Source organism: Diceros bicornis, chromosome 34, assembly GCF_020826845.1.
Source record: "Diceros bicornis minor isolate mBicDic1 chromosome 34, mDicBic1.mat.cur, whole genome shotgun sequence".
NCBI lineage: Eukaryota > Metazoa > Chordata > Mammalia > Perissodactyla > Rhinocerotidae > Diceros > Diceros bicornis.
Window position 1 is genome coordinate 16,979,006 of NC_080773.1, and position 27,312 is coordinate 17,006,317.

Genomic DNA, 27,312 nt, shown 5'->3' on the forward strand with positions numbered 1-27,312 from the left:
AGGCCTTCCCAAAGCCCATGCACGTTGGATGGCTGCGAGAGGCAGAGTAGGCATTATGACTCCCAAGCACCAGAGCTGGAGAGAGGCTGCCTGGTCCAGCGAGTCAGGGACCTTTGCCCAGGTGGTCCCTCTGATGGGGAGGTGTCCTGGAGTTGCTCCCCCCACCTCACTGGGGGGAAACTATAGCTCCACAGCCATCTGAGGACAGGACTGGCACAACCCACACCCCTTTCCCTTTAGCGTGAGCAGCCACACAGGTGTGTTAAACAGCTTTAATCTCGGTCATTGTGGCTTCTCGGCACAGTAAGAAATATTGCACATGATCAACATGTTTTGTTCTGGGGATGGGGACAAGGGTAGGGGGAATCACCTTCTTAGAAAGTACAACCCAAGTTGGGAGGGCAGAGGGGGTGGGGAAGACAACCCTCCCCATGCCTGTGGCAAAGTGCAAGAGCCCCCACCCCCAAACTAACCTGAGTCCAGCCCCTCTGGGGAAAAAAGGGGTGCATGAACTCCCCCTACTCCACAGGCACCTCCCCTGTGGCCCAAGGCCCGCACTACCCTCTGGCTTGCAGCCCTCACACGAGCCATTTTGCATAAAGTACAAGTGAAAAGGTCTGAAGGTAACACACTCCAGGTTATGTACAGGGGCTCGGTGGAGGGAGACTGTGCCCCTGCTTCCCCTCAGCTGCCCCCCATCACAGGGAGGGAGCTGTGGGGGGAGGGGGCAGAGACAAGAGGAGCAGGCCTCATTCCGCCCCAAACTGGAAAGGACGAAATGGCTTTACTGGGGAGGAGGTATCCATCCTGCCTCCCCATTCCTGCCACCTACATACTGTCCATGTCCTGAGGGGGTACTGTGGGTCCTGGGGTCTTCTCAGAGGCCCCTCACCTGCCTGTGGCAGCTGTGGAGGTGCCAGTGGGTGGAGGGGAGGGCTGAGGGGGCCCCTCCCAGCCAGGCTGTCCGGGCCCCGGCTCCGGGGGTAGAGGCAGTGGCGGGGCAGCTGGGGCCATGCCAGAGTCCGAGCCAGGTGAGGTGGGGTCAGGGCCCCCAGCAGGGCTGGGTGTAGGGACAGGGGCAGCAGCGGTGCCAGTGGGGGGCGGTCCGGGGAGGGGGGCCTCGGCTCCAGGGGGCTGCTCCGTGGGAGTGGCTGCCTGCATGATCTTCTGGCGCACCTCACGGATCTTCAACTGCAGACAGACCTTGGAAGGGAAGATGTCTGCATAGCGGGCCTGGAAGGCTGCCGTGGCCTGGGCTGGGGAAAAAAGGATGGTAGGGGGTGCGGAGGGCAGGGTGAGATGAGCAGGCAGGTCCCCTCCAAGTGCCCCCAAGACTCCAAGACCCGCTCACCCGACGGGAAGAAGCCATGGTCCTGGAAGAGCTGCATGACCAGGGCCCGGCGCTGGTCCAGGGTGCGCCGCAGCGACGAGTACGGCACCTTCTCGTACTCCAGCTCCCCGAGCACATCTTCGGCTTCTGTACCTGGGGGCAGCGCAGGGAGCATGGTCAAGGCTATTGCAGCAGCCTGCTCCCCAACACGGACTGACTGACTGTCCACCCCAGCCCTCACTGAATTCTATTTCACAGTGGGGCTCAGAAAGGGCACCTGCCCAAGGTTATGGGGCAACTTAGGGGTCCACTGGACTCCATAACTCACCCTTGACCTGCTGTCCTTCCTCTCAGCGACACCCACCCCACCTCGCCTGTCTCTAATCTCATTCCCAAGACGCCACCCCTCTTGCAAGCCCTTGGGTCCCCCACAGCTCCACCCGCCACCACGCTGGCACCTGTACGGTCAAAGGTGAAGATGTCCCCCTCGCACTTGGCACTCTTGGGGGTGTTGGGCTCCGAGCTACAGCTGGAGCGTCTCCTCATCTTGCGCTTGGGTGAGGTGGGGTCCTCAGGGGCTGAGTCCAGATCTGGTCAAAGAGAAGCAACTCAGTGGAAGCGGCCCCAGTCTGTCCCCCACCTACCCCAGGTGCCCCATGCTTGCTTACCGGTGGAGTTCTTCCTCTTCTTGCGATAGGAGCCCAGGATGGCCCGGGGTGAGGTGGCCAGAGACTGCAGGGTGGGCGAAGGCAGCACCTCCTCAGGCCGAAACTCGGGCAGCTCAGCAAAGCGCTCTTCGAAGTCCACCTCCGACAGGACCCTGCTGGAGAGCGGGCAGGGTCACCTCCCTTGCCCTGGCCTGCAACTGCCCCCTCTCCCGCCAACCCTCACACACTCCGCCATGGCCCCCAGCCCATGCTCACTTGTCCACAGAGTCAAAGGTCTTCTTCAGGGGCGGGGGCCGCACCTTCACCTTCTTGCCGGTACTAGCCGCCTCCTTGCGCTCGGGAGTGTCCCCGGCTGCCCTCCCACTGCTGCCCTCGCTGCTACCACTGCTGCTACCAGGGGCTGGGGCTGGAACTGGGGCCGGGCTCGGAGGAGTAGGAGGCTCCCCACGGCTCTCCAGGCCCACCCCAGGGACGCGCCAGTCCGAAGATGAGCTGGGGAATTTGCTGGCCTGGTGAGGAGGGATGGCAGGGAAATGGAGAACACTGTGTTCAGACTCACTGGGGCAAAACCCCGAGGCACAAAAATGGATGCTGACCACCTGAGACACACAGCTTTGAAGGCCCAGTCACACAGACTAAGAAGAGGGACAGGGGAGGCCCCACAGGACGTGGTTCAGAGAGGCGTGCAGGGAAGAGGAGGACAGAAGAGCAGATGGTAGGCTGAGGGCAGAGGCAAGTAGCAGTGGGAGCCCCCAGACCCGCCAGGCACTCACCGTCGTCTCAGGGCCCTTGGTGCTGGCCCGCTCCTCAGCAGATGGGGGCGGCGGGGGGCTGCTCCGGGCCGTGGGAGCCCAGGTCTCTGGGGGTGGTGGAGGGGCTGGTGTTGTAGGCTGACCCTCAAGCTCAGACTCGGAGGCAGGAGGCTCACGGGCTGGGCCAGGCTCCAAGGGCTGCCGGGGTGCAGGGCCAGGCCGCCCAGGGGCACCTGCCTCAAAGGAGCCCACGGGAATGCTGGCAATGGCCGCCTTCACTTTCTGGGGGGGCTTGGGGGTGGGCCGCTGGGCCTTGGGGGCCACTAAGCTGTAAGTCATGGAGCCTGCTGATGGGGAGAAGAGCATTTGCTGAGCCAGGCCTGACTGGAGCCCAGCCCCTGGGTCCCCCAACTCCCCCCCGCCCTGAGTTGGCCCGATACCCACCTGTGGCACTAGGGAAAGGGCTGGTGGGGGCCGGGGTGGCAGTGGCAGGGGCTGGTGGGCCCTTGGGCAGGATGGTGGCAGCAGGTGGGGTGGTACTGGTGGCCACAGTGTAGACTAGGCCTGGGGGGGCCTGGGATGGCTGGGCCAGGGGTGCTGAGGAGGTGGGTGCGGGGCTGCCAGGGTAAAACGCCGTGATGACAGGACCTCCAGGGGCTGCACAGGTGGGAGGCAGCTGGGGGCTGGGCACAGGCGACACGCCCACCTGGCCGGGAGCCAGCAGCGGGGCTTGGCCTGCAGAAAGGGAGACAGAGGAAAGGCCCGGGCCTGAGTTAGGGCCTGGGCTGCCTCAGCCCCACCCTGGGTCCTGAGCTCTGCCTGCCAGGCCGCCTCTCACCTGAAAGCAGGGGCTGCACGAAGGTGGGGCCACTGGGCCCCAGCGAAGTGAAGCCTAGGGCTACCGAGCTTGTGGGGCCATACGAGGTGACTGTTCCAGCCTGGCTGGATGCAGGGCTAGTACCCAGGGGCAGCGCGTGCCCGCCTGCTGACTGCACATAGGTGATTCTGCCGCAGGGAGAGGAAAGGGGGAGGAGTAAGGCGAGGTGAGCCGGCCCTCCCAACCCCTTTCCTGGGCCGGCCTCCGGGGGAGGGCTCAACTGCCATTACCTGGTGGAGGAGGGCAGCAGGACCTTCTGCGGCTGAGAGGCGGGTCCGGGGAGCGTGGCGGGGCTGAGGGGCGGCACCAGGCCGCTGGGTGTGCTCACAGGCACTGGAGTCAGCTGGATGATCTGTAAGCAAGGGCACCCACAGGCTGTGAGCTGGGGACCCAGAGTGGGGCAGCGGGGGGACCAAGACCTAGGAGGGTGGGTCTCAGCAAAGAGAGGCAACACACAATTAGAGACAGGGACAGGAAAGGAGAGACAAATGGAAAGAAGACAGCGAGAGATAGGGGACGCAGAAAAGAAACAAGGTACAGTCACTGAGTGCAAAATCGAGATCAAGAGACATGGAGGGAAGATGGCAAGACAGAGTCCCAGAGACACGTGGAAAGGAAAGAGAGGAGAGACTGAAAGACAGACAGACACAGAAACCACGGGACAGAGAGACCAACACCCATAGGAGAGAAACGAGGGGCCACAGCCAGGGTGCCCTCACCTTGCTGGGTGGCTGGGCGCCATTCTGCACAGGTACTGAGAAGGACGGGCTCACCAGGGGCAGTGGCTGGCTGGCCCCTCCTCCCCGCACTGACATGCTAGGGGTGGCCAGGGGCACTAGTACCTTCCCAGGTAGCAGCTGGGCTGAGCCACCTGGGGGCGGGGCCTGCACAGGAGAAACTGACTGGGCTGCAAGAGGCGAGAAAGGAGGAGGTTACAAAGAAGCTGAAAAGGCCTGTGGCCCCTCTCCTTGTGCTGCCCAGCCCAGGGCCTCACCTTTGGGGGGTGGGGCAGAGGGTACGGACTGCAGGATGGGGATGCCAGGAGTGGGTGCAGTGGCCGCCAGGACTTTGCCGTTGGTGGAGGTGCCCGGCGGGAGGGTGAAACGGATGCTGGTGGTGGGTGCAGGGCCGCCGGGAGCCGCTGCCTTGGTCCCAGGGGCTGGTGCTGGGGCAGGCGCCACTTGCAGCTGCTGGGGCAGCGTGGGCAGGATGTACTGCACCTGGGTGATTCCCCCAGCCTTGCCCAGGGCACCTGGCTGCAGGATGCCCAGGGGCACTGGCCCATTGGGGCCACTCCCAGCACCCGCTCCTGAGCCCGCAGTCGCCCCACTGCCAGGGGCTCCCTGGGCAATGAACTGGACAGCGGGGGGTGCTGGGGCCCCATAACCCGGGGTGCCCACCAGCAGGTTGGTGACAGTGGCAGGCGCCTTCCCCACAGTGCCCAGTAGGTGCCCAGCCACTAGATGTGGGGCTGGCGAGGTGGCTGCTGCCGACTTCTTGTCTGAATACACTAAGTTGACACCCAACGGGGATCCCACAGGTGCCCGAGAGCCAGTGACCACCTCAGTCCTGGCACCTGCTGTGTCGTTTGGAGACACCTCAGCCCGACCACAGGTGGGGAAGGGCTTAGAGGCAATGGGCACAGGAGTGCTGCTGACAGGCCGCACCACATTGGTGACCATGGTGGCAGCCGGGCGGGACAGGGGTGCTGCTGGGGCCCCATAGGCCAGCGATGGGGCTGGGGCCGAAGGCATGCGGCCTCCACTGCCCTCCCGTTCCTCCTTGTTTGGGGGCAAGACCAGTGTCTGCAGGACACTTGCTCCCCCACTGGGAGGCGCCGCAATGACTGAGGGACCGGATGGGTCCAGGCCTCCCACGCTTTCAGGTCTCTTGCGTCGGAAAGTGGCAGGATCCGTTGGGAGGAATCGGGTAGCTTTAGAAGGTGTCGCTGGGCCTCCAGCCCCAGGGGGTGGGGGCCGTAGTGGGCCTGCTGTGCTGCCCTGACCTGACTCCTGGGCCTTGAAGGTCCCTGAGCTCAGTGAGAAGGAGGTGGCTGCTGAGGCTGAGGAGGAGGCAGGTGAGGAGGAGGCAGAAGACGCGGTGGGACCATAGCCTTTGCCAAAGGCTGCAGGTGGATCTGGGGGTCCTGGGGGCTCAGGGTCCAGCGATGGACGGCAGTGGGTAAAGGAGGAACGGATCACAGGTGAGAACACCTTCCGCCCAAAGCCCTGGGTGGAAGGAGAAGGGAGGTACACCCATGTCAGGGGAGCCTGGATACCCACACCCTGCCATCTCCATCCCACTTGGCAGCCAAGCCAGCTGAAGGCCTCGACTCATGTTGACTGTGACCCAGTTCCCCATGGGGCAAGTAGCTTGCCCTCTCTGCGCCTTAATCTCCCCCTCTGTCAACACCCACAGGAGAAAATATTTCCCCTCCCAGGAGTATGACTGGACAGCAACAAGTCCTAAGCCCTCACCTTGCTGCCCTCTGGGTCCTCCCCAGAGCTGTCTCCGCTCTCACTGTCAGTCACCCGCTCCTTGCACTTGAGATCAATGTCAGTGGTGCTGAAGCCATCGTCAGCTGAGGGAGCGGAGGAAACAGGATCAGCATAGGGGCTGCGTGCAGGACTAACCAGGAGGGACAATCTGGAGCCCAAGTCTGGCCTCAGTTCTGCCCCAAGCTGGCAGTGCCTGCTGTCCAGGAACACTGTTCCTCAGCCCAGGGTGTGGCCACCTGCCCAACCGGGGAGCCTAAGAGCACGCGGATAATAGCACCTAACACTGTGCTCAACAGCCTGGCCATGCCCATGTCCTCCTGGTTTCCTGCCTGGCCAGAGGCTTCCTAAAGGCAAGGCTGGGTTTAATCAGCAAGGCCTGAACTGAACATGCCTGCAATCGTAGACAAATGTGGAAGGGAAGGAAAAGAAGGGGCCTGAGGGCCTGGATCACATCTCTGCCCACCCTGCAAACCTTAGCCTGCTGCTCCCTGGGCTGGATTCTGGGCCCTGCAACTGCTCACCAATGACATCATCATCCCCTTCCTCCTCACAGATGACCATGCGTTCCTCGTCACTGGTCATGTCCTCGCTGGCTGCACGCTGGGAACGGGAAGCTCGGGTGGGCAGCAGTGGAGGCCGCCCACTGGCCGCCAGGGCACCTCCCTCACCGGGGGCTGCAAAGGGGCCTGGAGCCCCATATTGGGTGGAAGGTTTGGGGCCAGAGTAGGATGCAGGGCCAGACACCATCTGCAAAGCAGGTGCAAGGAGAGCTCAGTTGGGGCTGTCACCTCGGGCAGCTCTCCTTGTCCACCTCCCCCACCCCCATGGCCTGCACCACGGACCTGTGTCAGTTCCTGTAGTGCCTGGCTGTCTACTTCCCCGCCATCCAGGCTGTGGACCCCACTGTGGGAGAAGGCTCGGGGCCGGGCCGAGCCAGGTCCCCCAACTGTGTGCAGACGTTCTGCCCCACAGGAGCCACTCCCCGGAGCCTTGGTATCCGAGCTCAAGAGTGTCTGGGCTGCGACAGAAAGGAGCTCTGAGGACACTGTAGAGTAAGGAGAGGAGTGCTGCAGTCAGGAAGGCTCTCCCCCGCCCCCGGACTGGCCAAGCCATCCACAAACACGTCTAGGTACCGGGCAGAAGCAGGTAGGAATTCCTGGGCCACCTGGCAGAAAAGATACACCACCTACCATCCGAGCATCTCATTCCCACTGGTTCCTGCCCCCTGGGGTTGCAAGGAGCCAGCCCATTGCTCTCTGGGAGGCAACCCCTATGAGTGAAAAAGCCTGGACACAGGTATGTGTGGCACTGGCTAGCTAATAACCACTGGCCTGTCTGAGCTTCAGTCCCCTCATCTCAGAGAGAAATGAACGTCCCCACCCTCAGAGAGTTTCGGGCCCATAACCACAAGATCACTCCAGAAAAGCGCCTCAGAATGGTGCCAGGCACACCACACACCCTCAGTCAGGAGCAACAGCCAACGAGGGGCTTCCAACTGTGGCCTTGGGAGCCAGCCAAGCTGGGGCTTAAATTCTGGCTCTGCCACTTACTAGTTTCTTGTGACTTCAAGCAAGATTTTGCCTCTCTGAGTCTCAGTTTCCTCATCTGGAAAGTGGCATGGGGGTTTAAGCCCTATAGATTATACTCCCCTTGGTGCCTGGCATGTAGTAAATGCTCAGTAAGTGTCGGATGGTAATGAGATTGCTGTTTGAAAATTTTATCTGTCTGGACCTCCCTAGCTCCTTCACAGGAAACAACTGTCAGTTCCTTTGTGGGTAGGGGTCCTCAGATAAAAGTGATAGGGCAGAGAGGAGCTTCTAGGGCAGGGGGCGAGCAAGCAAGCGGGTAGCTGACAGCTCTCAGGGAAGCAGGTGGCAGGGCAGGAGACCCAAAGGGCTGACTAACCTCCAGGGGCAGCAGCAGTGCCCGTCTCTGACATGCTCCGCTCCCGCGTCTCCTTGTGCCCTCCCGCCAGCCCCAGGCTCGTGGGCTTGGCCTCTGAGCTGGACTTCTTCCGGTCCTTGTTGCACCACTTCCAGTCTGGGTGGGCCTTAAAGTGGGCCTCCTTCACCTGGCAGGAGAGGGCAGAGACCCTTCACTCACCCACCAGACTAGAGGCAGCAGGGAGGAGCCAAGAGGAGGAGGCCTTACCTGGAAGGCCAGGTCATGGTACTTCTGCTTCTCCTTGGGCCCCAGGGCATACCACCACTCGCCCAGGATCTTGCTAACAGTTCGGTTGTCCTGGTTGGGGTGACGCTGGTGGACCAGGGCCCGGTGACGCTTGCTAAAGATCATGAAAGCATTCATGGGCCGCCGGATGTGATCTTTCTCCCGCTGTAGTAGACACAGGCCCAAATGGGATGGTTAGGACCAGGAGTCAGGCTTGGGGGGCCACCGGGTGAGCTGGGGACAGGTGGGAATGAGGCACCTTATTGGGGCTGCGTCCATCCTTCTCTGAAGATGAGTCTCGTTCCTTGGGCAGGGCACTGAGGGACTGGGTCCGGCGTTTCCCAGGTGGCAGAGGCAAATGGATCTCAGGAGACATGATGGAGAGGAAACTGTAGCAGGAGCGGCAGGGACAGTGAGGGCCATGTCTGTGGCTACCCCATCCCCTAGTCCCAAGCCTCAGGGCACTCACGCATCATCATGGTCACTCTCTGTCTCGCTGTCCAGCCGGGGCTCTCCTGGAGGGCCAGGGGCCTCCTCCTCAGTGGTGGGAGGGGGGCCCTTTCCAGGTTCCACCACCCCCAAAGTGTGGGGGGGTCCAGGCCCCGGGCTCTCAGGGCATGTGGCTCCAGGGGGCCGCCCAGGGTCAGCATTCCCAGTCCCGCCTGATGGCTGCTCATGAGCAACAGCCGCCGACTCAGCAGGTTCTGGGGGTAGAGAGGCAGATCAGGGGGCTCTTGGGCCACCTCAACCCCATCCCCATGCCTTCCCACAGCCCCCAACCCCTCACCTTTGCTCTGGCTGGAGGCCACTGGGTGGCTGGCAGGTTGCTGGGCCTCACTCGGCTGCACAGAGGGGTCAGGCTGGCTGGGGGCCAGGAAGGGGACTAAGGAGTGCCAGGGGAACACGGCCACAGAGCGAGGTTCCACATTCGTCCACACTGTTGGAAGGAGCCAGTTGAGCTGTGCAGCAGGAGAGCTTGGCCTTGACCCCTAACTCAAGCTCCTTTCCACCCTAGATGAGGTGACTCCACCCCTCCTTTATACCCCCTTCCCTATTCCACAGCCTCTTGGGCTGGTGCATGCAATATCACTCAGGAAAAACTCTTCCCTGAAAGATTTCTAGGTTTATAAGAAAGAAAACAGAAGCAGGGAAGGGAAATAGTCCTCAGGCCTCACTCCCTCCCCCACCTCCACCAGCCCTGCCACCAGGGACCAGACCAGAGGAACGACTGGCTCCTGTCACAAACCAGGCCATGTTCGACTGCCATCTCACACTCCCAAAGCCCCAAGACCTCAGCAGAGCTGGGGACACTCCTCCCCAATCATGCCACATTTCCAGCATCCATGTTGCCATGTGACATGGCCCCTCACCTTGGCGTCACACTCTCTCTCTCTTTCCTGAGGCAGATGGCCTGGTTCCCCCCCTCCTCTCCTTTACCCACAGGGTGTGGGGTCTCAAGTCTTTCTCCCTGCCTCCCTCCCCCTACCACAGACCCCAGGGAACCAGACCTGCCCTTCTCGGGCTGGGCATAGGTGGCTCCTGCATCTCTCCCTTTTACCCCCAAAGAGATTCTACTGGCCATGAAGAAGTCTCCCTGCCTTTCTCCCTCTACACCCCTGAGCTTAGCTTGAGTGCAGCGCCTAGCTCCCTTGCCCAGAAAGAGAAGAGGGTGTGGTAAACTCTTTGGAAGAAAAGCCACAATGGGGCAGACGAGAGAATTGTTACAAGTCTCTGCCCAGGGCAGGCAAAAGTGCCAGGTGTTTCCTTGAGGCTGTGCAAAGGAAGGTACTTCCTTCAGCAGGGGGCCAGTCCCACGGGTCTAACCTTCAGCCTCAGGAGCTGGGTGGTAGGAGGGCAAGCCCTGGGTTGGGACCTATCCCTGCTGGTCTCCTGGGGCGGGATGAGGCTACGAGTGGGCTTCCCTCTCACTGCCGCCTCCTTGGGGGAAGTGGAACCAGCAGAGGAGGCCCCTGCTAGGGGAAGACAACTAAAGGAGGAGGGAAACGCCCTAATCCTGGTCTCCATCATTCCAGGCCTCCCCCTGATCCAGATCAATCTGACCTAGGGTGACCCCCTCATGCCTTCAGAAGCCTGGACTCCGGGAGCCATATGTGAGGCAACAGCCTCAAGACCTGATTCTGTGAGGGACTGACAAAAGAAAAACCAGACATCTAGGCAACGGGAGGATAAGGAAGCTAGCACTGGAGGAGACTCCAGATGCTATGACAAACCTGTCCCTTACCCCTGGGGCACTGAGGGCACAAAAGCCTACTTGGTCCTCCAACTCCATACAGCCCCCAGGGACCTGGACCTGTCCCTCTCTTCACAAAGATCTTTTTCATCAGGGCCTGCTCATCTTCTGCTGGGTGGCGAAGAAGGGGCCCAGCAGACAATGGGGGAACAGTCCTTTGGTCCTGCCCCTCTTGAACTCCTCTTCAGTGCACTACCCTTCAGGTTCTTGGGTCTCTCCCTCTCTCTCCACAAAGCACACCACAAACACTCCAGCCCATCACTCTGCTCTGAGCAAACAGTGCCTCACTCACTTCCCAAGGCCTGTTCTTAGCCCCACTACTCAATCACAGCTCCTTCCCCCTCTCTATTCCACACCTAGGACCAACAAGTCTCAGCTGCTCCTATTCTAATACAATGCTCCGAAGCCAGTTACCCTGCACCGCTCACCTCCAATGACAACGAACCTGTTTCACCCCATCATCTGAACACCACAACTGTCCCCAGCTACTCCCCACTCCTCACTCCCATCACTCCGCTACACTCCACCTGCCATCACTAACCACTTGGCCCAGCCGAGCTCTGTAACTTTCCCCGTCATCCCTTCACTCTGCCTCTACCATTCCCGTCCTATACCCTCATCACCGTTACTCCGCACTGAGCACCCCGACACCTTGACCCCTGCAGCCCCAGGGCCCAGACGCTACTGACCGAACATGCCGAGGCCACGGGAGGCCGCGCCGGACGCGGGCACCAGGGGCCTGTGGGCTGAGTACATGGTCCGGCGCGGGGGGGCCCGGCCGGGTCTCGCGCCTCCTCAGCGGCCGCCGCCGCTCCGCCCGCCGCCGGCTCCTCGGCCGTCGCAGCTCGGGCCCGGGGGGAGCTGGAGGCCGTCGCCGCATGCCCCCCCCCCCCGTGCCCCCTCCGGCCGCCCCACGCGGGGGTCTCTGCCGGGCGCGCCTGCGCACAGCGCCGCCCGCCTCCCGCCGCCCGGGGGGCGGGGGAGGTCAGAGCGCGCCGGCCCCGCCCCGCCCCCCGGCGCGCGCGGGGGCCGTCACGGGGCGCGCGGCACGGGGGCCATCGGCGCCGCCCCCTCCCTCTCCCTCCTCCCGCGCGGAGCCCTGCGGGCGGGGCAGGCGGGGCGGGGCGCGGCGCGCGTGCGCGGGGGCGGCCCCCTCCCTTCCCCGCTCGCTGGCTCCCTCGCTCGCTCCCTCCCTCCCTCGCAGCTCCGGCGGGTAACGGCTCTGGCCCCGCGCGCCCCGGCTGCGGGCGCCGCCGCCTCGCCTTTCCGGGCCCCCGGCCCGCGGCTCAGCGCCGGGTCGACCTCCGGCCCCGGGCGGGCAGACGGACCAGCGTGCGTGGGTCCGTGCGCTGCGAGCGAGCCCCGCGCCGAACCACCGCCGCCTCCCCGCCCCGCCACTACTACGCGCTCCCCTCCCCCCGCCGCGTCTCCCCCCGCCCCTTCCCCGCTTCCCCCGCGGCCTTCCGCGCAAGCCCGGCCCCCCGCGCGTGAGCCCATTGGCTGCCGCCGCCGCGCGCGGGTCAGGCCCCGCCGCGCCCGCCCCCATTGGCCGCCCTGAGGGAACGTCAGTCATATGCAAATAAGGGCAGGGCGGGGCGGGCTCCGGTTGGCCCCAAACTGGCCGGGGGCGGTACCGCGGGAGGAGGGTGGCAGGGAGGGCGCACTGCAGTAAAGGCACCGAGCCAGGGGGGAGGTTCGGGGCGCCGCGCTGCGGAGGCCCCGGGGTTGTGTGTGGTGCTGTGTGTCCAGTCCGCGAGAGGAACACGCTCACGCGCAGGTCGGCCTACCTCCCTCACGCCTGGCTGGGCGCGCACGGCCCCGCAGGGCAGACCCGCTGCCGTGTAGGGTTAGGCGAGCCATCCCTCACCCTCACCAACTTGCACACCAGCAGACACACACACACACACCCCTCATAGACAGACTTTCCTGCCACACCCATTATCTCATACACACCCCGCCGTCACATGTACCCTCGGTCTAAAACATTGTCACACACGAAGTCACACCTCGAACACCTGCTCCCAAATATGTACTACCCTACACTGAGCCCATCACTCCCTACCCACCATCATACACACTCTTTCTCACTCATCCTCTTCATGTCACCCAGTTCATACATGCCCTGTCATACATGCTTCACCAACACGGATCCTCAGCACACATCCACCAGCGCACGCAAATCATCGTACAAAGACACAACATATCAAATAGGCAGAATTATCTCACACACCTCATCACAGCCACCGCTTGTCCATCACACCCCCCTCAACCTCTCCCACACAACCACACACATTCTTTGATCTTCACACACTCCCATACAGCCTTCCTGCCACTCCCATCCCCAACACAGGCTAACTCATAGCCATCATACTGACGCTACACACTCTATAAACTTACCCTGGAGAGCACTAACTACTTCAGCACCCTAGCCCATCAGGTATACAGAGCACCACTGCCATTCACCGTCATTCAGCTACCCTGCCTTACACTCAGCAGCCCACTGGGACCCTCTACCTCACAGTGTAAGGCAGGGGGCCACAGACCACCACAGTGGGCTGGCCCTACCACTACTCTAGGCTGGGAGCCACCCCTTCAAGAAAACGGCCAGGAGGAAGAAAGGAAACTAACTCTGGGGCAGCTATATGCTGGGAGCTTGTATGTATTATCCTGTTCATTGAATCCTCACAGCCACTAGGGAGGTACACTTTATTATGCCCATTGTTCAGATAAGAAAATGAGGCTCAGAGAAATTGAACAAATTGTGCAAGATCATGTAGCCAGAATGTAACAGCCCACGGCTCCAACTCAAGTGCTCTTTCCACTACTGAAAATTTAACCTCACGGTGGACACAGGCAAAGAGTCCCAAACAGAGGCCCAGGAATATGGTCAGACAATGATAGAGAGAGACTGGTGAACTACAGAAAGGTCAGGGGGCACACATGGAGACACAGGCAAGGGTCTGGGGCCCACCAGGCAGAGTGACAAAGGCCTTGGATCACCTAAAAGGAGCCCTGGGATCACCCAGTAGAGTCAGTATCCTGGGGTCACACCTGGGCAGGTAAAGGCTGTACAGGCTCACATGGACCAAGACTGGGCTTCTACACATGTGGGGTCAGTGACAGATGCTCACAGACCCTTTTCCCAACCTGCCTTATCCACTGACAGAGCTGAAGGCATGGAGAGGGGCAAAAAACAGGTAACCTGAGCAAGGAGGAGAAGGGGAGGCCTGTAGCCCTCTGACCTCCAGAGACTGTAGGGCCAGACACTTGGCTGTGAGCCTGGATGGACCACCAGAGGGACTATTAGATGACTGCCCCCTCCTCCCTATGCAGCCCCAGACTCAGACCCTCCATTACCTCACTGCCCCAGGGACTGCAATGTGAGGCAGAAATCAAGGCTGAAATCAATGTGGCCCGCTATCTCCCCACCACTGCCCCCTCCTCTCCCCACTGGTGAGTCACCTACTGGCAAAGTTAACCCCTTCCCCACTGCAAGGCAGCCCAGGGACAGAGCTCAGAGGAACCCTGTCCCCAGCTCCCCCACTTTTGTTGGGTGAGAAAAAGAGCTAGGCCTGGCACAGCAGGGGAAGAGGGCCCCACACATCTGGGAGGATTTCACATCTGCTAGAAGACACAGTGCCCACATAGGAGGGATGGGAAGAGGCCCTGTACAGGGTAGGGTACAGCCAAGTGGGGGCCCAGCCTGGCAGGGAGGGGCCGGAATCCGGGCAGGAAGGGCCCCCCTGCTCTGGGCACTGGGCCAGCCCTATACTTAGCTTCCATTGTTCAGAGTGGAGGAACCCTGGGTGGGGGTGATTAAGAGTGGAGAAGAGGGAGCAGGTCCTATCCCCAGACAGCTCCATCTCTCCAGCCATACCCAACCCTAACTGGGGCCTCCCCAGTTGGAAAAGGTGGAGTGGGTTCCCCAAAACAGGGCCCCAGCCCCATCTCAGAAGAGGCACAGGCCATTCTTCACTCAAGGCAGGTACTGGGCAAAACTATGATGCAGCCACCCCCTGCACCACCCCATAACCAATTCCACAAAAGGTGTGGCCCTAAACAGCCCCCACAGTACCACCCCACCCTGGGGACAGGGAGCCCAGACGGAGACACCAACTGCCACCCAGGGTGGCACAGGCTGAGGCCTGCCCAGAGGCCTGGGGCACACAGCCAGAGATGCTGACAGACTGAGGGACAGGCAGACACGCTCTGAACTCACGGGCCGTTTACTGAGCCCAAGAGGCACTGCACCCCCATCGCCCGCTGGTCCCCACCCTGCTCTTCAGGCCCGGGTCCCCGCCTCAGCTCACCACGCCAGTGTCCCCAGCTCCCCTCATCCGCTCTCCACATACACACCCACCCACCCACCCACCCCGGGCGGCGTTGGCGACGGCCAGGGTTGCCTGGGGAACGCGCCCAGGATTGGGCTGGTGCGGCTCGGGAGGGATGGGGGCCTAAAAATAGCGCCAGGGTGAGTCAGTGTGAGTGGGGCTGGGGTGGGCAGGGGGACCAGGAGGGAGAGAGGGGCAGGCGAGAGGTGTGGGGGAGGGTCCCCAGGGATTGGGAGACGGGCAGGATAGGACCGAGGGCGGGATGTGGGTTTGGGAGTGGGAAGGGGCGGGGGCATGGAGGGTAGTATACGGGCGCCACGGCCCGGGCGGAGGAGGGGGCGCCGCCCTGCGTTCTCCTCCCCTCCCCGCGCTCACGAGATTTTCCACTCGCCGCCTGGCCCCCAGCCAGCCCCCGGCGGGCCCCACAAAGCTGCTTTGTGCTGGTAGAGCAGGCGGGCGCCCGGCCGGCCTGACACCCACGCGGGCCGCGGCGGAGCGCGAGCCAGCTGGCACCCGAGCTGTCTGCGGGGGGGCCCCCACTCAGCCCGAGGGCGCGGCCGCGCAGGGGTTAATGGCGCTGGGGCGGGGGCGAGCGGGTCCTGGCCAATCGGCGTTCGCGGGCGAGACAGCGGCCAATGGGAAGGACGGAGGCCCGCCGCCCGGGCCTACTCCCTGGGGCGCGGGAATCCGCGCCACTAGGTGCTGGCGGGGGCTGGGCGCTGCCTTCACGGGGTGCCTGTCCGGATTTACAAAGCCCCAGGTGCACCGCTTCCCCGCTGCTTCACAAGAAACAGGCTCAGAGGGGATAGAATTTGCAGTCAGAAGGTGGCAAGGCCGGGATTTGAACCCAGGTCTCCCTGGCTTCACAATCAGCTTTTCCGCCGAAATAGGGAGACGGGGGTTCCCTGGCCCAGGCTCCCGTGGAGAGCGTGAACAGGGGACGGGGTGCGGGCGGAGAAGGTGGCGCAGCGGGCTAGGGTCCAGCCGCCTGCGGTGCAGCCGCTGCCGCCGGTGGTAATGGGAGCCAGACGCCGACGCCGCCGCTAATGCGCCTCCCTCCCGGCCACTAATGGAGCCATTAATGCCTGGGCGCCGTGGGCTCCGGCTCGCACCGCTCCCCCGCCCCCCGCGCTGCGCATGCGCGCGGTGACTGCCTAGCTGCCAGCCGCCGCCAGGAGGCAGCCTGACCCCTCGAAGCGCCTGGTGCTGGGGGCTCTTACACGAAGTCTCCAGGACCTGCTGCCTCACAAATGCTTCTCTCCTCTCCGCCGCAAGTCATCCTCTTCTTCCTAGCCTAGGCCTCCTTCCTCTTCAGGGTAGTCTCCAGGGATCTTCACACCCAGATCCAACCTCTTCTCTCCCCTGCTCTAAACCCTTTCTTGGCTCTTCACTAGCTGGCATTCAAGCCTGGCCTGGCTCAACCCATCCTCCTTGACGCCCTTCGCCAAGCCTAGGCTTTAGTGTCCGCTGCAGCATTAACTAGCCACTCAGAGGTCATGCACTTTCACCCCTCCTGACCTTTGCTCCCATGGTTGCCTCGGCCTGGAACACTGGCCTTCCCTTTCCTTCACCACCCTGAAATCCACTCATTCCTCATGCTTTAGCTCAAATGTCACCTCTGAGAAGCCTTCCTGAACCTCTCTCATCACCCTGCACTAACCCAGAGTCATCTCCGTCCTCTGGCTTTCCCAGACTCTGTGCCTCCCTCTGCTCATCCTTGCCTGTGCCTGCATCCACATCTGCCTTCCGCACCCGCTTACCCCAGGACTGCTCTGCCTGGGCCTGGTGGAGGAATGAGGAAGGACTTCTGGTGGGAGAGATGGGGTTCCTTGTTTGAGACAAAATGGAAATTCTGGTGGGAAGAATCTGGATTTGGGGAGTCAGGAGACCCTTGGGCCCTCTTTGGCCTCATTTTCACCACTTGCCCAAGCACAGTTGGTGGGTACTGCCTGGTCTCTGAGTCTTACCCATTGGCATGTACTACATGTGGGACTCAGTTAAATGGAGCTGGCACCAACTCCTGAAAGCCAGTGGGGGGGAAGTGGAGGGTGATCTGGGTCTCTGGGTCATGCCCTCTAGCAGGTGGGTGGGCACAGGAGTTGCTTTCCTGCTGCTCCCCCAGAGCCGGATCTCCTAGCTTGGCCAGTACAGCCCCCGCCTTCCTGCTGTCTTGGGAACAGGTGCTTGGATATAGATGGGTCTGCAGGATGGCTCCTGACACCTCCCAGCAGGTTTCAGGAACAACAGTGGGCAGTTAATTTGTCAAGGAGCCAGAGGGGGCTCCCAGGCCTGCACAACCTCCCAACACTCCCCAAGAAGGGAGGAGGGGACCTGGTGCTTAGCAACTGTTCAATGACTATAAGGAATGGAGCACCTGATGTGCACAGTGTAGGGGTGGTGGGCTAGGATGGGGGCACCAAGTCTGTCTAAGGAGTGTGAGAAGGAGGACCAGGGGAGAGGCCAAGGCTGACCCAGTGACACAGGATCCCAAGACGGGGGCCAAAACAGAAAGAAGGTGGGATGGAAGCTTAGACGAGGACTGATATCTAGGGAGGGACAAACCAAGAAAGGTATAGAGACCCAGACTCAGAGAGAGAGTTAGACAAACAGACAGAGGTCCAGAGAGAGAGAGAGACTCAGGGCCAGAAATAGAGACCTAGACAGAGACAGACATAGGAACCCAAGGGAGAGACAGATAGACATACAGTGGCTCAAAGAGGGGCAGAAAGGCAGACAGAGGCCCAGGAGAAGGGACACTGCCTGTCAATACAGGGAAGCCAGGCAGAAGCTGGGAGCTGGAAGGGAGGCCGTGCCAGGAATGGGGCTGAGACATCTGGCCTCTTAGGCTGGGGCTGCAGGCCCTGGGGCGGCTTCCTCTCCTGTGGAGCAGGCGGGAAGAGTCAGAGGGAGGTGGCAATGGCAGCTGGCTGGCCCGGCCATGCACAGAATGTGGAGAATGCCGGCCGCCTGCCCCGGCACGTCCCCCAGCGGAAGCAAATGCCTGGCGGGGGGCAGGAGCAGGCAGGCTGCCCCTGGCCACCCCCTCACACCTGCTGCACTGAGTGAGGGTCAGGTCCTGGCATGGGCAGGCAGAAGGAGCCAGGACTCCAGCCTCACTATGCCACTGCGCATGGTCTGCCCTATCTGGGCCTCAGAAGGAGAAGGCCCCAAGGTGCCTACCTCCCAGGGGTTTAGGGAGGCCTCTGAGAGAAGAACAAAAGGGCCCGCTGGCTGGGAACCTGAGGGCACCTGGATACCTCGCATGGGTGTTGTCAGGGAGGCGCTGCTCAGAACTGCCAGGACAGGCACTGGACAAGTTCTGACGACCAGGCAGCCTCCAGCAAGGGGCCTCCCTTCCCTGAACCTCAGTTTTCCCCCTAACAACATGGCTGGTAATCCCTACTTCACAGCACTGAGTGGATTCGATGAGGTGACCCCACATCTGAGACTGTGCATGTGATAAATGCTCAATAAAGAGTGGTTACTATTACTGTTATTGTCATTATTATTGAGAGTGCTTAAGAGCCTGAGCTCTGGAACCAGACAGACTGGGTTCAAATCCTGGCTCTCCCTCTTCCTAGCTGGGTGACCTTGTGCAAGTCACTTAACCTCTTGGGCTGTGGTCTCCTCCTCTGTCCACTGGAACTAATAATCATGCTGACCTCCTGGGACGTTGTGAGGATTCGGTGAATAAATGCTCAGTCAGCACTTACTGAGCAGTGTGCCAGGCACATGCATGGGTGGTGCTCCATAAATTATTATTACCATAACTTCTGCTGAGAGTCCTGTGATCTGGAGGTTGACAGACCTGGTGCAAGGCCCAGTCTTGTCCCTCCCTGGCTGGGTGACCTCAATCAGGACTCTTCCTCTGTCAGGACCTCACTTTTCCTCATCTGGAAAATGGCACCAACCCTTACTGGGCCTGCCCCAGTAGGCCTCAGGTCACCTGCATCAGTGCCATCCCTCCCCACAGGGCAGCAGTGAGGGTCACGTGAAACAACGCTATGAGGGCAATGTTGGGGGCTGTAGGCATGCAGGGGGTGGGGGTGAGGGGGATGGTTTGAGTCCTTCTGCTTCCATTTCGTCATCTGCCTAAGGACAGAAATCCCTGCTGTGCCCACTTCTGTGGAATTTTGCTCATATCAACTACAGGAACAAATGTAAAAAATGTTGGGGGTGGGGCAAAAGACACAGCTCACAACCTCAATGTATGAGCGTGAGGGGCACACACAGCCCCTGTGTCCCTCTGCCCTGGGTCTGGGCTGGGCCTGGGCTCCTTCTTGCATTGGCCTCTGCTCCAGCCCAAGCCACAGCGGCTCCTACCCAGATCCACACCCCAGCCTGCTTCCTCCCTGGTCTCAGGGACTGGAACTCACCCTCCATAGTACAGCGTGGTTGGAGCAGCTCAAAACCTTCCATGGCTCCCTAGTGCCCTCAAAATAAAGTTTACAAGTCTCATAAGCGCCCTCTATGATCCGATCCTTGCTCACCAACACAGCCACACAGCCTAACAGTTACCCACCGTCTAGAGCCCTTGACTTCGTAGATTCAACTTCCTTCAGATACTTGCTTTCACTTCAAGGCCTTTCCACAAACTCTTCCCTCTGCCTGAAGGTCCTCCTGCTGGCCTTGGCAGGGTCACTTCTGCACACCCTTCAGGTCTCACTGTAGAGGCCCCTGGCCCCTTCTCCAAGAAGCCCTCCCTGACTTCCCATGGCCTCCTGAGCTGCCCCCAGCCAAGCCCTGACCACTCTAGACAGTCACTTTCTGGGGACACGTCTGCCTACTCCAGGGACTGTGAGCCTTGTGAGGGCAAGGCTGTGTCCTCAGCACCAACCAGCACAGGGCCAGACTCAGAGGGGGCCTTCAGTCAACGGTGGATTAATAAATAAGTAAATAAGAAAAAGATGCTAGGGAAGGGGCTGGTCACAGGTCTGTCACTCACCCTGAGAGTTGCTCTGACAAGGTCCAGCCTGGCCTGGGCCCCTGGCTCTCCAGGACCATCTCAGAAACGCCACTCTTCCTGCCCCTGGCCTCAGCCCTCCAGCCACACTGGCTTTCCTCTCCTCTCCTCTCTGCTCCTTCCAGCCTTAGAGTCTTCCCACTGGCTTCCTAGGAAGCTCTTCCACCTATGGTTGCTGGTTCCCACTCATCCTTCAACTCTTGGCTTACAGGCCCTGCCTTGAGGGCAGCCAGACTAGATTCACACCTGGAGGCGTGCCTAGCACACCCCAGCTCCCCTCCACGGCACTAACCATACCTGTGAGGTTTTCTGGGCACAGTGGCAAAGATGAGGGCTCCAGTCCTGGTCCTGCCACCTCCCGACAGAAGGACCCATTGGAGCCTCAGTCTTCCCATCAGTAACCCAGCCTTGTGGCCAAGTGGTCATGAGGCAGCCTGCCTGGGTTTGAAGGCTGGCTCCAGGATTTGCTAGCCGCGTGCCCCTGGGCAAGTTACTAACCTGGCCTCAGTTTCCTCTAAACGAGCATAATCATAGCAACCGCCTGTTAGGTTGTCGTGAAGACTAAATGAGCTAATATTTGAAAAGGGCTTAGAACTGGGCCCAGTATGCCGTGAGAGCTACAACATGGGGTGGGTGCCAGGCTTCGGTGAGATAATCCACGCGCAGCGCTTATTACAGCGATGCCCCCACCAGTCCTCCAGACGTGGGAGCTGTCGTCATGATTGTCATCTCTGTTACCCCATCAGCTCTGTGGCAGCCTGGCTCTGAGCCTGCGTTCAGGAAAAGATCTGCTGACTGATGGGCCCCTCAAGAGTGCATTTCCAACAGGGGGCCTCTGGAAACTCTACCTTGAGCCTTCAAAGTCCAGTCCCTTGCCTGACACGTGAATTCCCACTGCAACATCTGTGCAGAGAAGGCTAGCCTCCCCTTGAATCTCTCCTGAGGCAGGGAGCTCACCTCTCCTGAGAGCCAGTTGCAAGCGGCCTTGTTCAAAATGAGCCCTCGCTCGGCCCATCCACCCGAACCTCTTACCTGTGCCAGGCCGGCCCATGATGACCTCCTTCTTTGGGGCAGGATGGCTGGTGTAGCTGCTGGGCACCAGGACGGGCAACAGGGCAGCGGGTGAGGGGTGGAAGGCCACTGGCTGGAAGGGTGAGGAAGCCAGGCCAAAGGTGGGCATCGGCTGGGCCACAGCGGTTGGCGCAGCTGGAGGCACAGTGATGGGCACTGGGGCCGGCAGAGGTGGGGGCAGGCCAGGCTTCCCACTGGCCACCCCAGGGGGTACCGGGGTCTCTCGGCAGCCTCGCCCAGGTCCCGCAGCCCGCGCCTCGCCAGCAGTGCCCACTTCCCCAGGGAATTTGGAGGGCAGTGGCACATCAGGGTTGCGGACAATGACAGGAGAGTCCCGCTGCACAGCAGGCACCCTGCGCACGGAGGGCCCAGGATCCGAGGTCAGGCCAGCAGGTGGGGGCAACAGCAGCAGTGGTGAGGGCTGGCGTGAGCGGGAGAAGGGCACGGCAGGCGACACAGCCCGGAAGCCAGCCGGTGCGGATGGTGTAGGTGTGTGGGACACCGAGTCCACACCAGAGTCTAGGCTGTCACTCTTGGGGAAGTCTGGGGCAGCTCCTCCGCCCCCTGTGCCAGGGGTCCCCAATGCCCCTGGGTGGGGCAGCAGCTCTGTCTTCCGCCGCCCAGGGCTGATGGGCACGGTAAAGGTCAGGTTGGTCTGGAAGGTGGGTAGGATGCCGGAGGAATGGCGCTCTCGCGGGGCAGGCGGCGGTGGGTGGGGGCCCAGGTCTGGTGGCGTCAGCACGCCTGCCTTAGGGGTGCTGGCACTCAGGTGACGACTGCGAACAGCAGTGCGTTGGATGACTGGTGAGGCATTGATGGGGCTGAAGTTGGCAGGGCGGAAGCCGAAGAGCGGCGAGGGTGAGGGTGATGGGGCGGGCGAGAAGGGTGACTGCGTGGAGACGGGGGAAAAGGAGGGTGTACCCGAGCGCGAGCTGCCCAAGGATACCAGCATCACAGCCGCCTCACACTCATCGAACTCAAAGCGTGACAGATCAGCAGGGGCCACCAGGCGTGGGCGTGAGTCTCCGCGGGCTGCCACGCTGCTGGCCTCGCTGTCTCGAGACGTCTCATCACCCCAATCAAACTCAGTGCTGCCCTCACGGGCTGCCACGCCGGCCGGCCGCCCAGCCCCACCTGGGCCACTATCCGCCAGGCCCTCCATCTCTTTGGTTCGCATGGACAGGTGGCGTGAGCAGTAGCCCCGTCGCTGCGACTCCTTCATACAGCCATCTCGTGAGCACAGCCGTCGCCACTGCTTGCCATTGAATTTCTTGCGGATTCCATTGGGTGTGCAGACCACATCGCCCTTCTTGTATTTCTGCTGGGCGGCTGTCAGTGGCGTGCGGGCCCGGGCAGCTGGTGCGGTCCCCTTCTCCAGAGAGGCCACGCTGCTGCTACGGCTGCCACCCTGGCTCCCCTCCTGGCAGGGTGAGGGTTGCTCGCCAGGGCGGCCTGGGCCTGCGAAGGCTGGGGACTTGGGTGGCGGTGACAAGAGCTGGGGTGGGGGCAGTGGGAGCAGGGCCTGGGTGCCCAGGGCTGGCGGGTGCTTCTCCTCACCCTCCTCACAAGCCCCCAGGTTGCCACCAAAGCTGATCTTAGAGACCTCAGCATCCTCAGGCTGCTTGGGGTCCAGGGCAGCAGGGCAGGGTGGCAAGGTGGCCCCTGGCTCGGCCTGCTCCTCTTCAGGGCCCGTGGGGGGCTTCCTCGGCAGGGCCTCAGGTTCCCAGGGGGGCCGCAACAGGCGCAGGCTGGAGCGGGCTACCCACACGGCCTCCTCAGGCTCACGGTGTGGCGGTTGTAGGAGCTGTGGTAGGCTGGCTGGTGGGCCTGGCTGGGAGCTGGGGCCAGGGCTGAGGCGGACCTTGTAGGCAGCTGGCTTGGTGGTCATCACCTCCACCACCACACCCTCACGGTAGGCAGCGACACCGGGCTCCACACAGGTACAGACGGCTGTGCCCACCACCAGCGCGCCTGGTGGTGGCGTGGCATCCAAAACCACATCCACACCACTGCCAGGTGCCCCCTCATAGAATGTCAGGGCCCGGTCCCCAGGGAACTGCACACCCAGGTCCTGGCTTCTGCGCACCTGGCGCACCACAGCTGGCAGGAAGAGGCCATCCCCACGCCGAGCAAGCACCCGCTGGGACCGCAGCTGCCGCAGGTCATAGCCACCACTGGTGCCACTGGGGGGCCAGGGGCCTGGCCCACAAGCTTCGGCTGGCTCATCCTCCAGGTCAGCTGAGTGCTCGCTGGCTGTGTCGGTGGAGGAGGAGCGGGTGGAGGTGGGTGGCCGTGGAGGCACACCCAGGGTGCTGGCCTCCTCGGGGGTCCGCGCCCGTTCTTCAGGGGCCCCAGCAGTCCCACTGCTGCCACTGCCAGCCCCATGCTCCTCCACATACTTCTTCTTGGGCGCTCGAGACTTGAACGTGGCCGTCTTTCGGCTGAGTGAGGGCTCCCAGCGGCCTGCTTCCCCCTCTACCTTGGGGTCCTCAGCTGGGCCTGGGGCCGGGTCATCAGAGTGCAGTTCCGGGGGCAGCCCCTCAGCCCCGGGGCCTCGCTCGGTCTCCTCCTCCTCACCTTCCTCAGCCTCCTCTGGGCTTGGCTGCTGCTGCTGCTGCGCTTCATCGTCCTCCTCCTCTGGCTTGTCACCCTCCCCAGCCCCTCGCCGCCTCAGGGCCTTGGCCCTGGTGGCTGGTGGAGACTTGCCACCACTGCCAGGACCTGGGAGGCCAGCGCACGCCTTCCTCATTGGCTTCATCTTTTGTCCACCTGCAGGGTGGGAAGGCAGACAGGGATCATCGGGAGCAACTCAGGAACCCCCCCCAGACTCAGCATCCCCCAAGACTTCCCACTTGCTAAGGGCACCGCCTCAACTCCATGATCCCCAAGGCCTCCTTCCTGGCTGTCCCCATCTCATGTGGGCTCCTGGCCAGATGCAGACACAGACTGGCATCCATGTTCCCTGAGCTATATACTCTGGCTCCTTGGGGACCCTCACATACATCTGCTCCCTCTGCAGAGGACACAGCAGGCACACGCACACACTCTGCCCTGGGGGAAGTGAGAAGCAGTAACAGTTCACACATATGGAGCACTCACTTTGTGCCAAGCGTGGGGCTAAACTTGCCTTTATAAACCCATTTTGTCCTCCCAACAGCCCTAAGAGGCAGGTACTACTATCAGCCCCACTTTGTAGTAGAAAAAACTGAGGCACAGAGGGATCAAGCAACTTGTCCAAATTCATCCAGCCAGGAAACGGCAGAGCTAGTGTCTGAACCCAGGCAACCCGGCTCTAGAGTCTGTGCTCCTAACCATTTCAGTGTGTCGCCTGTCACATGATCCAGAGGGCACGCTTCCTTGCACTGTCACCGTCCAGAGAGCACATGCAGTCACACACACACACATGCACAGGCACACAAGCACAGAAAGGGAGGTGACTGGGCTGTGATGTGAGCCTCTCTCTACCTCCCCCCACCACTCTGGGCAGCCTGGCATGGCCAGGCATTGTGGGAAGGAGTGGGCAGCTGAGAGTCCCGAGGGACGGCTGCCCACTCTGCTCTGCACCCCGGGCCTGCCAGGTATAGCCATCTCCCCAGATCCTGGCAGGGAGCAGGCAGGGGCACGTCTGGGGCAAGAGCTCATACCCAGCGCTGCCACGGGGCCATGCATGAGCACACGCACGCGCACACGCACGCACACACACACACACACACACACACACACACCGGCACACACACGTCATCACACAGTGGGACACAGAGCTACACCCCAGGGTTCCGCTGTCCCACTGGATGGGAGTGTGCCCCTCCCCCCACAGCACCCAGCGTGATACCCACAAGCCCAGCCCCCCCTTCTGGCCTGCATGCATCCCCGCCCTGGCTGGGCTGGCTCTGGCAGGGTGGCTGAGCTGGCTGGGCCCCCCTGGCCCCCAAATATGCCCTCTGACTCCAGGTGGGGGTAAGTGGGAGAAGGTCAAAGAAAGCAGGACAGCCCAGCAAGCCAACCTCACCCACTTCCTGAACAGTCATTACTGCCCGCCCCCTTTCAAGCTGCCCTGAGAAAAGAAAAAGGAAAAAACTTTACTCTGAAGTGACTAAGAGAACCTGAGAGGCCAAAAGGGAGCCTTTGGGAGGGTTGAGGGGCCCAGGACCATAAGCCAAACACAATCAGAGGCACCCCTGACTCAGTCTTTAGGGTCCCACGGGACCCCTGACCTTATGCTCTCCCACTTGGGGCCTGCTACTCCCGTGGACCCTGCAGTCTCAGGCTGCCCCTTCTCTGGGCCAATCCTGGGATCCTCATAGGCAGAGCCTGGAGGGCCCGGGGCTTCTCACACTGGGGCAGGCACCCAAGTGCCCAGGAGTTGGGCGGCCACCACCACCTTCTCCCCACTGACCCGCTGGGCTACCATCCTGAGGACTGAGATCTGGCCCCAGTCCTGCCCAAACACAAACCTTTGCACACCCCCCCACCCAGGGCCTACAACCACACGGCCTGACACCCCGGACCCTGCTGCCTGGCCCAGCCTCTTCACCCCAGAAGCCAAGCCTCTTTCTTTCCCCTGGGGCCTACTCTCTTCCTGTCCAGCCCACTCTGGATAACTCCCACAAAAGGCCCTGTGGGCCCTCACCTCCCTCAGAATCTGAGCAGCAACTTCTGAAGCCCAGGCCAGCCCAGGCCCTGGGTCTTCAGGGTCTCATGCCCTCTGCTCCCACCAGCCCTCCTGGCACCAGCTTCTCTGCCACTCTCTCTCCATCCTGTCACCACCTCTATCTCCACCTCTCTCCTCACAGGCCCTAGGCCCCCTCCTCAGTCACTCCCTCCTTGTCACCCTCATCTATCTCTGTCACCTCTTCCTCCCAGTCACTCTCCTGTCAGCCATCTCCGGACCTGTCACCTTCTCTCCCCATCACCTCTCCTTGTCACCCCCTCCAACTCTGTCCCCTCCCTCTCCCTGTCACTCTGATCTAGTCCTGTCACTCCTCCATTCCTGTTACCCATTCTCTGCCCACCACCCCCTCCCCCTCATCTATTTTTTGTCACCCTTCCTCCCAACCACTTCCTCCACTCTGTGCCCCCTTCCCACCATCCAACCCACCCCTTTCCCCCTTTCCCCCCTCCCCGTCCCTGCCACCTGTCCCCTCTCGGCCCCCAGCACCCCAAATCCCCCCTGCCCGTGTCAGCGCTGGCCCCGCCCCTCACCTCGGGCTCGGCGGGGTTTCGGGGCGGGGGGCCGTGGCCCCGGCTCGGTCCGGTCCGGTCCCTCCCCGCCCCCCCTCCGGCTCTCCCTCTCGATTCTCCCTTTTTTTTTACTCCAACACACAAAATGGTGAATGGACCTGCAACAGCTGGAGCAGCCAGCCAATCACCGGCCACAACCCCGCTGACCGGCGCCGTCCTAGACCAATAGATATTCGCAGCCTGGTCGGCTCCGCCGCTCGACGACGAGCGACGCTCGCCACAACCAATCGCGCCCACCCGGCAGCGCTAGGGGGAGGGGCCAAAGTCCAAGACCGGCCTCCCTCTGGGACCGACATCAACCTGAGCCTACGACCGCCCGATCTGCCTACAACAAGTGATGGACACCACCATTGGCCAATTGCAGGCCGTCTTAGTGCCGAATGACAAATACAGTACCCAGTCGCCTTGCACTCTAGGCCGGAACCCAGCCCCTGCGAGGGACAGTAGCCAATGAAACGCAAGAAGGTGGGGCTAAGAGACAGACTGTCCAATGAGCAGGCTTAGAAGGCGTGGCCTGAGCGTTTGTTGACCGGCTAGTCGCAATTCCTGCTGGGAACGGTAGTCTTTTTACGTCCCCGGCCCATAGTCGACAGTACAAGGCAGACTACAACTCCCATGTGACAGAGTGCCTGGAGCACCAAAGAACCCGGGCGAGGAGAAAAAGTCGAAAAAGGCAGTTCCTCGTGAGTTTCACTGGAACCAGGAGCATCTTAGACCCAGGGGCCCCGACTCACCCGGATTCCCGGCTCTGGCGTCGCCAGTGACTCCTCTCAGTGGCGGCGGTAGCGGCACGAGGGGGAGGTGCGAGGAGCAGCCAACCGCCACCCGTGAGCCCTGCAGCCAATCAGCAGCGGCCGGGGCGGCGCAATGACCTCACCGGGTTCTACTCTCTTACCCCTCCCCCACGTGGTTGTTCCTGCCGGTAGCCGGGAGTAGAGAAGTTTGGGGTGGGGGGAAGGGGAGGAGAACGAGTGATGTCACCTTTCCCCCGCTTGATTGGCTGTCGGGTGGCCGGGCCTATGACCAATCAACAGCCTCAGAAAGTCTGGCGCGGCCCCGCGGAAAGCCCTGTTGCCACCGGGAGGGGAGAAAACGTACGCGTGTGGGGTGGCGCGCGCTGCAGTGTAGTCAACGCGCGCGGCCTGGGGCTTGGGGGCCCTG

The 27,312-nt window shown here is 61.8% G+C and overlaps 1 protein-coding gene across 6 annotated transcripts; it reads right to left on the reverse strand.

Annotated features, from left to right (window-relative positions):
- Nucleotides 1–258: 258 nt before the first annotated feature.
- On the reverse strand, nt 259–26,979 carry CIC (capicua transcriptional repressor). Of its 6 annotated transcripts, none has more exons than XM_058529421.1 (21): nt 26,886–26,979; nt 20,872–23,679; nt 9,082–9,231; nt 8,764–8,998; nt 8,554–8,683; nt 8,277–8,459; nt 8,031–8,196; nt 6,968–7,170; nt 6,647–6,872; nt 6,105–6,208; nt 4,622–5,855; nt 4,347–4,534; nt 3,858–3,979; nt 3,589–3,755; nt 3,195–3,485; nt 2,772–3,097; nt 2,254–2,507; nt 1,999–2,153; nt 1,789–1,920; nt 1,352–1,483; nt 259–1,256 (listed from the first exon to the last, which is right to left on the reverse strand). In XM_058529421.1, exons 2-21 carry the CDS (start codon nt 23,666–23,668, stop codon nt 889–891), a joined length of 7,563 nt encoding a protein of 2,520 aa, XP_058385404.1. In that variant the 5' UTR covers nt 23,669–23,679; nt 26,886–26,979; the 3' UTR covers nt 259–888. The 6 variants fall into 6 exon arrangements, with proteins under 6 accessions (XP_058385404.1, XP_058385405.1, XP_058385406.1 ...); XM_058529422.1 differs by lacking the exon at nt 26,886–26,979 and adding an exon at nt 26,113–26,838 and having other exon boundaries at nt 2,772–3,094; XM_058529423.1 differs by lacking the exon at nt 26,886–26,979 and adding an exon at nt 26,113–26,838 and having other exon boundaries at nt 1,999–2,150.
- Between the last annotated feature and the right edge of the window lie 333 nt (nt 26,980–27,312).

Excerpts from the sequence above, each read along its gene's own strand:
- CIC (XM_058529421.1), bottom strand. The coding sequence starts at position 23,668 with ATGAAGCCAATGAGGAAGGCGTGCGCTGGCCTCCCAGGTCCTGGCAGT. Across the intron at positions 3,980-4,346 it reads GCGCCCAGCCACCCAGCAAG|ATCATCCAGCTGACTCCAGT; the intron begins GTGAGGGCACCC and ends CCTTGCTTACAG. Across the intron at positions 3,486-3,588 it reads CGTGCAGCCCCTGCTTTCAG|GCCAAGCCCCGCTGCTGGCT; the intron begins GTGAGAGGCGGC and ends CCCTTTCTGCAG.